This window comes from Pholcus phalangioides, unplaced genomic scaffold, assembly GCF_987345545.1.
Source record: "Pholcus phalangioides strain wild (caught in Gottingen) unplaced genomic scaffold, Ppha-v1.0 ptg000014l_1, whole genome shotgun sequence".
Classification (NCBI taxonomy): Eukaryota; Metazoa; Arthropoda; class Arachnida; order Araneae; family Pholcidae; genus Pholcus; species Pholcus phalangioides.
In genome coordinates this window covers 13,774,024-13,786,050 of record NW_028301607.1, presented here as the reverse complement: position 1 = coordinate 13,786,050, position 12,027 = coordinate 13,774,024, and the positions used below count along the sequence as shown (strand labels likewise).

Here is a 12,027-nt window from a genome sequence, read left to right as displayed (position 1 = left end):
TAATAATTGAAGATTATAGTCACGCGCATATGGTCAAAATTTCTTTTGTTGAAGTTACGTACGTGCGATATAACAAAGCATGAATAATGATAAGCAAAAACATATTTAATCAATTTTAAAGATACTTATTCCGATGAATTTCCTTTCATCAAACGTTCCAGAAGAGGGCCTACTTTTCCTTTTTGTACAAGTTGTGTTACGGACATAAACATCGGGCATGGAAAGACTGCCATCATCACTCATGTGAAATTAAAAAAAAAGCATCGAGCAAGTGTCACAAAAAGTCAGTGTTCTTCAAAAATTGACGGTGTTTTCCTTCATCTTCCGATGATTTTGGGGTCATTCGCGCAGAATGTTTGTTCACAGCGTTTCTGATTGAACACAATATTTATTTTTACATCATTGAAGTTTTGGCCTCCAATTTCACTTGTTTTTTGCGTAGGAATTTTATTCCCAAGGGTTTAACTTCCATGTGTGTAAAATCCCTATTTTAACTTCAGTTTTTGAGTAGGGATTTTATTCCCTATGCTTTAACTTTTATGTTTGGAAAATCCCTATTTTATTTGTAAAAATCCCTATTGTATTTATTAGGGAGTGGTTTTAGCATAAAATACGGGTTTGCGCGAAAATCTCCCGAATTTTCATTTTCAAAAGTTGGCAGCTATGACATGTCAAACGATGACAACACCCTGGGGTTCGAACGGTAACATCGTAGCAGCGCACTGCACATTAGATATCCCTAGAATCCCGCTCTCTTGAGAGGCCAATGTTCCATACATGGAACACACATTTTTGAACGCGTGTAGCTCTTTAAGGTTTAACAGTACAAAGAAACTAATTGATTTACTTTGATTGATGTATTAAGTGGTACACACAAAATAATTTTTAATTTACTTCAAAATTGAAATTTTGGCAAATTTTAATCGAAATGGGGAAAAAATACCCAAAAAATGGCAAATTTCAAAATTCTGGCAAAAAATTTTATATCAACCTGAAGTTTCCTAATTTATTTCAAAAAATACTTCTAACTCTCCTCTATACACTGTAAAAAACTCGAAATGTTTGAATCAATTTTTATCTGATATTTTTGTAAATAAAAACTGTGTTCCATTTATGGAACATTGGCCTTTAAATGGTTAAAAACTCTTCCTATGTAGCTCAATAGCATTAAAATAATTCTTGCCTTAGTATGAATGTGCTAGCAATTCGTCGTTGCTCCTCTCATCGATGTCAACATACACGTATACCCAGGACTGCAACTAGTGGGGAGCAGTCGGGTCTCGTGCCCCAGGTGCTGGACCAGAGGGGGCGCATATTTTATTCTCAAATCACTCCTTCAACATTACAAGGAGGCACAAAAATGTACACTTGCCTCAGGTGACCAAGCATCTAGTTGAGGCCTTCTGTGTACCTTAGCTTTCAGAGGATAAATGATGAATTACTTCAACTTTGTGGACATCAAAGATATAAATGATGTTTTATCATTCATTTCTCTTGATTAAAATTGTTTAATTCATAAAAAGCAGCATATTTCACCGCTAAATATGATAGCGCAAGCTCCTTTCTCTCGCTGTGAAATTTATTCATTTCCAATATGGCCACCATAAATTACTGCTCAACGACTGGTGCTCGCAGTCCTTAATTATGGTCCTAAGTAACTACTAACAAGTCCTTAGCTCAGAGATATTGAAATGTCCCTACAACGTTACAATTATTCATTCATTACACTTCACTCACTATGAGTTGAGAAAAACTCATAGTTTAAAAAATTGATATCAGATGGCAGCATTACATGGAAACAAACTTCACGAAAGGTTCACTATACATGCACACACATTCCAACATGTACCAATTTGCTAGAAGTTCTGCAGAGGAATATGGACAATGTGCATGTCTGGTTTATTAGTAGTAGTATCGAAATGTCTAACTACTGGCCACAGCTAAGGACAAATCGGTGCTCAACTACTGGGTTTCGGTGAAGAACCATAGCGATAGTTTATCCCGTGTGTCTAATAGATCTTCAATTTTTTTTTTCTTTAAATTCCTGCCTTTCAATCGAGTATTTCAAATTCCATTTAAGATATAACCAGGTAATTTCATTACCAGATAATTTACATGATAACTTTTTATTATTACCATTAAATTTATATTTTATTTTTTCATAATATGGTAGAAAAGAAGTTTAAAATACAGTCAAATCAAATTGTAACAAACTCCATGTGACTAAAGAAATTGCTTCATCATAACAAAATTTTGTTATAAAGGAATTTCCAATTTTATGAATTTTAACCTTTTTTTTTTAGCAGAATTTTGATTCTATTGAAAAAATTACTTATTTGCATTCCAGATAATGAAAAGAATAAAGTTAAATTTCAAAAATAACTCACAGCAACTCAAATCAGTTAGGCAATGAATTTGTTTTTGTGGAGATAAGTTTTATTTACTTAACGTACCCGCACGCGCGCGTGTGTGTGGCATGCCTGAGTATTATGGAAGCCAAGGAGACAACAACTCTAAACTATATGCGTGCTCAAATAAATGCAATGCTTAAAAAATTTCGATCCAAAAGCGCATGCAAATTGCAGTCTTTTCTCTTATGAGTGAGCTGGTAACGGGCACATTTCGAGAATGAATCCTGAAACCATGTAGGTTTCTGGAAAATGTCTTAAACAAATGTCCTGTAAAGACAGTTACATCCACATCTTAAAAATTTGAGATAGAGAGAGAGTTTCAGAGAAAGTCTACTCTTTTTTGTATGGGAATCCTACAAATGCTCTCTGAATTTGAATTTCAAGCCTTGTCCGATTTTTCAAAACTGTTGAAAGAGTAGATGGAGATATGCCGTATTTTAATGCCCCAATGTTTTTATTTACTCCCGCATCAACTTCAGTAATGATATTAAGTTTTTCTTTAATTGAAAACTGTTTCCTTTTGGGGCAACTCATCTTTGAAACAAAAAAATACAGAACATTCCTAAATACATAGCTTACAGATTACTTACTTAACAGTAACTTACTTGCTACAGATTTTAATTTTTTTTTACGCACCATATTGTTTAAAATTTCTCTTCGTGAGCCATAGAAGAAAAACCCTTCTTCCCCCAGCAGTTTAGCAATTTTACTGGATAATTTTTGGAACGTTCTCTTTTTGTTGACTTTCATAAATTTGTTTTTGAATTTGTTATTCGAATTTTTTATTTCGTAATATCAGAATTCAGAATATGTTGTTCCTATGTAAACTTATATATATATATATATATATATATATATATATGTGTATATTTAAGGATTAGAAAAGTTTTCGTTGCAGTGAGATTTTCGCTATAATGGTATTCATTAAAATAGGATTTGACTGTATATAAAATATAGTGCAAAGACTCACACATACTGTTTTTTCACCTTTTATGTTGATGTATGGTTATTTGCAGCTAACCCAGAGTTTCATTATGACTCTATGGAAATGTTATCAAAAATACAGTAGGAGCAGTTCTGTTGGCGCATTGAACCTGCTCAGGAAAGGTGTTGTGGCACTTCACCAACTGTCAACGCATGTGAAAAACTTTAGAGAGAAAAGATTACCGGTAGAGGATCACTACATGAACCTTGTGTGCGGTGTCTCGAGATTGAGCAAAACGAATGACAGCCCTCTAGCAGTAGTTGCTGGCAAGTATAAAAGAATAATAGAAAATGTTCTCTCTATCACTCTTTTACTCATGTTTTTCTTCTTTTCTGTCTGTGAAGGGTTATTAGATGTTAGAATCGCACATTAATCTGAAATTAGAGATGTAAAATTCTCGAGAATAATCTTTTGGAGAGTATTCGAGAATATTCTCTCCTAGGACTACTATTATAAATAACTTCAGAATATTCTTATAAGTTCTTGATGAGAATACTCTCCTCTTATTTATAATATGGTTACATATAATATCCTTGAGAATATTCTCTGGAAAGATTACTTTCATAAATTACTGGGGAATATTCTTATAGAAAATAATAAGAATTATTCTGAAGTCATTAATAGTAGTCCTTCCAGAGTATATTCAATTACCGAAATCTTTCCAGAGAGTATTATCAAGAATATATGTAACTAGCTATAATACCCGGCGTTGCTCGGGTACAAAAATGGGAAAGAGAACATGTTGCAAACTTGTTAATAAAAATGAGGGGAAAATTTTATAACAACAAAAATGAAAGAAAAACATGCTACGAACTTGTATAATGACAAAAATGAATGAAAAAACATTTTGCGAACTTGCATAATTAAAAAAATAAATAAGGGAACATGTTTTGAACTTGCACAATTGCCAAAATGGTAGAGGAATGCGGATTTGTATAATTACAAAAATGTGGGAGAAAACATGTTGTGAACTTGTATAATAACAAAATTCAGAGATTAAACATGTTGCAAACGTGTATAATGACAAAAATGAGGGAAAAAACATGTTGCGAATTTGCATAATTACAAAAATAGATAAGGGAACATGTTGCAAACTTGCATAATGACAAAATTGAGAGATAAAACATGTTGCAAACGTGTATATTAACAAAAATGAGAGAAAAAACATGTTACGCACTTGCATAATTACAAAAATTCAAGTATGTTGTGAATTTACAAACTATCATTCTAAAGCTTTATGATAAACAATGTTTTTAGTCTTTCCTTCCGGAGCAAATACATATAAGTTTTCAGGTGATCCCACCCTGGAGCATGCGACGTAAAGCTGGCCGTGGGAGAAGCATGGATTTTCCAAATTGGTACCTGCAACCAGGGCCGTCTTAAGAGTATCATGGGCCCCCGGGCCAATTGGTTTTTCTGAGGCCCTAGCAAACAACTTGTCGAAAATTTCAACCAGATCTCATTTTTGTGAGGCCCTTCTTCGCTCGAGGCCCCCGGGCCGTGCCCGGGTGGGCCCATGCCTTAAGACGGCACTGCCTGCAGCTTTGAGAGATTGTCCTTGAGCTTTATTGATGGTAATGGCAAAGGCAAGTCTTATGGGAAATTGCAATCTCTTGAAATCAAAAGGCAAGTCAGTTGGTATCATAGGAATTCGTGGAATGAACACATCTTCACCTTTACCACTGCCAGTCAATATTGTCGCTTCTATGATGTTGACCACAAGTTTCTTGATGCTTAGCCTGGTTCCATTACACAGTTTTGGAGGATCCAGATTTCTCAGAAGCATAATTGGAGCTCGGACTTTTAAAACCAGTCTGTGAGGTGGCAATCCCGGCGGTTCTGAGTTGAGGAATTCTGTTGGGTAGTAGGTGGCTTGATCATTTTCAACGACTGTGTCAAACGATTTGTAAGCAACTTCGGGATCGCGAAGCTTGCTTTGTATTATCATGTTTATTGCATTAACATTGTCGTTTTTTGGTGACAAAATTGCACGCTTGCATAACCATTATGTGTTTTTAAAATTTTCACGGATGTTGGGAAAAACTTTGTTGATTACTTCCTGGAGCGACGGTAACAGCTGACAAAAATCAGGGGGGGGGAAAAAAATAGCATGGTGGTTGGATCCGTCGGAAAATTGCCATTGCCAAGACGCAGTAATTCATGCGAGAATTTTTGCATCGATGGATTTCTCTGTAAATAAACTCTCATATTTATCTTTAGTGATAACTTTTTAGTGTACTTCCAAAGATGAGATGCTTTGGGACATGCGTTCAGTTGGTCCACTGGCGTTGAGCGTGGGATGACAGGGAGAGTTTGGCAAAAATCTCCTGCAAGAACAACTGCAGCACCTCCCATTATACTCGAATTTCCTCTGATATCTTGCATGGTTCTGTTGAGTGCTTCAAGAGACTTTTTGTGGGCCATTGTGCACTCATCCCAAAAAATGATCTTGCATGCCTGAAGTACTTTGGCTTGACCAGTATGCTTGCTGATGTTACAGACGGGATTTTCCGACCATGTCATATTCAAAGGCAATTTGAGAGCTGAGTGTGCAGTTCGTCCTCCATCCAGTAACGTTGAAGCAATTCCAGAGGAAGCCATCGCGACATCAATACCACCATCTTTACGTATCTCTGCCAAAAGCAAGTTGATGAGGAATGTTTTTCCTGTACCTCCTGGTGCATCAAGAAAAAAAAGTCCACCATTTCCATCAGTAACAGAATGAAAAATAGTACTGTATGCATCTCGTTGTTCTACATTCATAAGGAGCTTGTTTAAAGAAACATACGTTTCCAAATGGCTTTTATTGTAGCTTGTTTCTCTCAATAAATCTCTATCAATGCCGTGGACTTCCGGTAAACGTAGCCGGTAAAATGACCGTTTGGCCGATGTCTGATACATTTCCATCGCTAGCTACAGCATCTCTCAAGTGAATGTAGTCATCCACTCGTAGCTTCTTTTGGTTCAACCTTATGAAACGGAGGCGCTCGATCTCAATCTTTGCATACATATCAACGACAAATTGATGGAAAAGTTGGCGACATTTTAAAATGTGGTTTGAACACTGATCTCTCATCATTATTCTATATGCATAGAAATCATTGGCAGATACTTTTTTATTGGTTGACAACCCTGTGTTGGGATCAGTTTGCTTAAGATTGAAGTGATATCCATCTTCCCCTTGCCAAAACAGCAATGGGTACTGAAGGGCATCATATGAGCGATGCGTTTCCAAAATTCTTTGAAGAACATCATTTCGTTTGTGAATGACTATGTCCCGGCTATCGAATTCATTCCCAACCATGATTATTGCCACCTCATTAATGGTGGAAGAATTAAAGCGTCGCTCATGTTCATCCATAGGTTTCTTGTCCGCTCGTATAACGATCTTATATCCATCAGAAGGCATTTTTTCCAATGGCGTTTTAAACAAAATAACTAAATTGTTGTTATTATGAAGAAGTCTCTGCAAATTTAGTACTACGTCTTTTCTCATTCCTGAAATATTGTGGCAGGGTTGATTGGCTTCGATTTCTTCATTGCCCATAAAATACACTTGTAGAAATTTTGGGCTTTCTTCAGTTTTGGGAAGAAGAGATCCAGCTTTGTGATAAATTTGACCTTGAATTTTGAAAGTTGGCATGAAACCTGTTTCTTTTACAGTTTCTGTTGTGCCAAAAGATGTCATTTGGAAGCATGAATTATACTTTCTTGTATATTGCAAGAAATGCTTTGATTCTGATGTTGTGCCCGACACATAAGAAAGCAATGGTTCCGGAGGTTCATTTAATTGCAATATTTTCACTTCCATTTGAACAACACATTCCTGGTGGTTCAGTTTTGAATTTTTTAGCTTGACAATAATTACATTTCTGATTCATTTTTCCAATTACTACTTTAGGATGGTACTGATAATTGCAGTTTGGATTATAACTGAATGCTGCCAATTTCAAGTCAGATTCTGTTTCTTTTGATCGGCCATGACGATTACGGTCTCTTTCTAATCGATCTCGACACTGCTGAGCTGTTTCTTCTATTCTAGCTGCTGCTGTTCTTGTCCGATCCTGCTCCAGCCGGCTCACTCGATGATCCGTTGATTCTTCTTCTCTAGTTACTGCGGTTCTTGTCCTATTCTGCTGAAGTCGGCTCAATCGTTGATCCGTCGTTTCTTCTTCTCTAGCTGCTGCGGTTCTTGCCCGATCCTGCTCCAGCCGGCTCACTCGATGATCCGTTGATTCTTCTTCTCTAGCTACTGCGGTTCTTGTCCTATTCTGCTCAAGTTGGCTCACTCGTTGATCCGTCGTTTCTTCTCCTCTAGCTGCAGCGGTTCTTGTTTTATTTTCTTCTAGTCGAATTCTGCGTCTGTTCATTGTTTCCACGGCTCTTGCTGCTACAGTTCTTCTTTTGGTTTCTTATCGTCGACATTTGCGTTAGTGAAAGGTTTCGGCGGATCTCAGTACTTCAACTCTTCTTCGGTTTTCGCAAAGATTCCCGATTTTGCACTGACTCCGATTTCCTGGATAATCTGATTTTTTTTTGTTTTTGGATTGATAAATCCTATCGCTTTTCGTTTTTTTGGAGGCATTTTGGTTACGCAACACTAAATAAAAATAATTTGGAATTATTGTAAACACAAAAAATCAAGCGTTTAGATAGATAATATACTGCATCACTTCTGACTACAGAGATATTTTCTATGATACTGACTTGGCCTTTGTAACAGCTTGGATTTCCATTTCTCCTAGCAACAATACCTGATGCTACACAGTTTTCTCCATGTACTGGCACCATTAAAGAAGTGGCAAACCATTATAAAGGCATATACATGCCTGAAACGAATTGCTAGGGAACCATGGTAACCAAAGTAAACGTTCGTAAATTGATTGTTGAGGTCCAAAAACCATTGTTGCCCGACAGTTTTTTGCCCATTTGGGGCACTTGCCCTGCTCTGACGAAATTTTAAAGTAGCCTATCATTCAAGTTGGGTCCCATTTGGTATATATGCAAAATTTGGCGACGATCGATCTAAAATTGTAGATTTGTATAGAGAACATACATACACAGACACACAGACAGAAAATCAATTTTATATATATAGATAACATGTATTGTAATAAATAATCTCGATAAATAACTTGAGAATAATAATTATTATTTTTGTACAATAATAATTATTTTTGATAAGAATATTCTCTAGTAATTTATAATAGTAGTCCTTTGAGAGAATATTCTCTGTCCCTGTCTCTCTTCCAGTCAAGAAGATGGGTATATTGAAGTTTGTAGACTACAATATTAGAGTTTGAAAGTTACATCCAGGAGAATATTCTCGTTCTCATCTCACATCTCTATCTGAAATAAATATTTATTTAAAAACAAATTATTGCAAATTGAACTTGTATACAGGGTGTCTCAGAACTGTACCGCCGAAATAAGAGAGTTGGTAGTACATGTCAGGACAAACACTTTTTGTAATTTGGACTGTTTCTGGAGCACAGAATGGACCCTTATAACTCAATTTATTAATTCATATTTCTGATTTATTCTTTTTTTTCAACCTCTTGATGATGTTAAGCTTTTTGCCATTGTTGTCTTTCTTTGGGATTTGTTTTTGTAATTAAAGTTTCAAATTAAACGAATTCAGATTCACATTTCCTTAGGAAAAAGCTTCAATACCTTGCAAAAGGTAAAATGCTGGGTTTATCTGGTCATGTCACATTATGTGCAATTGCTAAGGACTGAATATTTTGATTTAGAAATATGGTGCTCACATCACACTAAATACCAATATAGAAAAAAGGGGAATCTCAGATAAATAGGCTACCGCTTTTATCATCACCACCAATCTTATTTTCTGGTAGAGTTCTGAGATTCTATATATCAATACAAGTAGGCCTGTTGCACTATCACAGTTTTTTTTTTAATTTGACATTGGAATTCATTACCTTTCTATTCTGTTCAAGTGAGATAGTGAGTTTTATTAAATTTTGTTTTTCTTCATTTTCATTATTCAGATAACATTCATGAACTATGGGATTTCCAAGAGGATAACATCGATGAAACTGAAGAACGTATCAGTGACTGAAAAAAAAATTAACGATGTATTTCATACAGTGGGGAGAAAAAAATGAGCATGTGTGTATGCTATGACTAAAAAAAAATCTCCAAAAGTTTGCAGAACTTTGTCGTTACGTCAAATGTCCTTCTTGCTGGTGGCTATTTTTCTTCTAAAAGACTATATTTTCATTGTCTATTGATGAAATGAAAATTTCACTATTTTTTCAGGAAATATTGTAAATATCATAGAGATTCATTATTTAGTATCTTAGATGTAATATGGTTAAGTTTTAAATTGCCATGGTAACTAACCAAAGAAAATTTAACCTTTTTTTACGAGTCTTAACACCAAAATAACAATGATAATTATCAAATTGAAAGACTTGAACTGGATTTTGGAATATTCCCATAGAATTTGGTTGGGGTTGAAGGAGACTCCAGTATGTGATATACATTATGATAATGTTTTAGTGAATGTGTGTGCAGGAAAAGAAATGTGAGAGTTGTAGCCTAAAACATGGCAACCAGTTTTCTCATGAGTGCAGGACAGGTGTGAAATTTTAAAACATGTTAAGGAAAAATACAGTGTATTGAAGGTATTAATGTGGTGAGAGCAGGTCATGTCTATCCGGTGTAGATGTTTAAAAAAAGTGAAGTGAAAACGAAAGTCACGAGGAACAGTATCTTGTCATTTTTGTGAACTCTACTGTACAGAAGATTGTTTCAGACTCAGTGGGGCATTAGAATTTCTGATAGCCGGGAACTAAGAATTGGTTTGTGCTCTCTCTCCCCTGCATTGTTGGTAGGAAGTTCTGAATACTCACTGGGAGACGAGTTCCCAGGGTTTCACAGCAATTTCTTTGTTCCTCATACTGCTAATGTATTCGTGTTGCTAATACGTTTAGGATTTTTTTTACACTCCCTTATCTATTGCCTTGCATTAAAGGCTGCAACTGTAAACTTAAATGCATTCTGTCAGCTAGGAAATTGGTGCCTTTTGCATCACACCCATGATGCCATAATGTTTAATCTGTTCTCTCTTCTTCTCTAAAGTTTATACATATCATAGCAGCGTGCTTTGATCAGTGTTGTCTTAGCAGGTTCACTAACAGCCTCAAGCCTAGATTTTCAATGGATTAATTGAAATAGAGAAGCCCCCCCCCCCCCCACCTTTTGTGGACAGTCTGAGACAGTTCAGACAACAGAAACAAACCAAGACTTTTCCTTCCTACGTAGAAACGTCATTGCGCATTCTTCTTTCTTTTCTTTTTTTCTTTTCTTTTTTTTGTATCAATTTTTTGCCTGTCCTGCATTCTCAAGGGGAAAAAAAAAGTTGTGTGGCATTTTTCACTTTGTCGAAAATATGAGTTTCCTATAAGTTTCCCTCGAGCTGTAATATATGTATATAAGTAAAAACAAATGATGTTTTTATTGTTAGCTGACAAATAAGAAGCTTTTAAAGGTATTTTTAAAGGGTGTAAAAACTTCACTTGTTAACTGTTGTGTAAATTAAAATATAAAAAATTCTCTTATATTTGTATATTAAATTGTCTATATTTTTTTTTCTACTTTGAAGTGTTCATTTACATTCCGCATTATGTTTCTTCATAAACTTTAAATCAGTTGATAAAAATGAATTTTACAGGTTTTCTGTTGTCTTATTCAGAGTTTGAATCCGAAATCCAAAATTATAAAATTTTAATATTTTAAGGTTTGTTTTAAGAGTCGGTATTTGTATCTATATTGGAGGAAGAAAAATGACATTATGATTGATCATTCTGTCAGGAATTTTTGTTGATTATTTGATGTCTTTTATAAATTTTATGGAAAGGCACTTGAGCTTTATTAACACTTGATGGACCAAGTTGGGTATTTTGATTGTTTTCTATCTTGCTCCATTTTCATGATGAACCAGATTTTTTAGAATGTAGAAATTTCATGATTTTTTTTCTATAAATACTGAAAATACATTATGCTGTCCAACTATCATCAGTTTAACCGGTCATCTGGCTGCAATAGAATTGGGCCGGCGTGCCAATTTCAGGTCCTGTTGAAATGTTTTTCCAGATGTACCTCCACTTCTTTTTCTGTAAGTTTTTAAACCATTTCATGTAAAATGAGTCCAGCTAATATAAAATGCAGTAAAAACCCTAAGCTTTCAGAGAACACATTTTTTCAAATACTAACACAAAGGTCACAACAAATTACCCATTAAGGGGGAGCTGAAAAAAATATTCCCATAAAAAATATGGATGTCAAATATGACCAAAATACAGCAACTCAATATAAAAGCTTATATCATGAAAAGGAAACTAATAATTAATACTATATAATTCACTGCACTTAAAAATAGATTATGGTTGTCTTAATTCTAAGTATGAATAGCTTCTCGATTCATTACAAATACAACGCCACAACAGGCAAATTGCCCAACGAGGTGGCTGACTTAAGAACATCATGGATCCCCGAGCCATTTTTTGGAGGCCCTACCTACTACTACTACACCACACATGCACCCCGCCCACAAGTGAGGAAAAATTCTCTCAAAACTGCTGAGTTTTACAATGAAACAATGTA

General features: G+C 35.3%; 1 protein-coding gene across 1 annotated transcript in view; it reads left to right on the top strand.

Moving 5' to 3' along the window:
* Positions 1 to 11,236, top strand: part of LOC149078195 (uncharacterized) — a 59,782-nt gene extending 48,546 nt beyond the window's left edge. The window contains exons 12-13 of the mRNA XM_089241786.1: positions 3,428 to 3,662; positions 9,408 to 11,236. Of these exons, the coding sequence (XP_089097912.1) occupies positions 3,428 to 3,662; positions 9,408 to 9,478 (306 nt within the window). The 3' untranslated portion in view covers positions 9,479 to 11,236. The remainder of the gene's footprint in view (positions 1 to 3,427; positions 3,663 to 9,407) is intronic.
* The last annotated feature ends 791 nt before the right edge of the window (positions 11,237 to 12,027 follow it).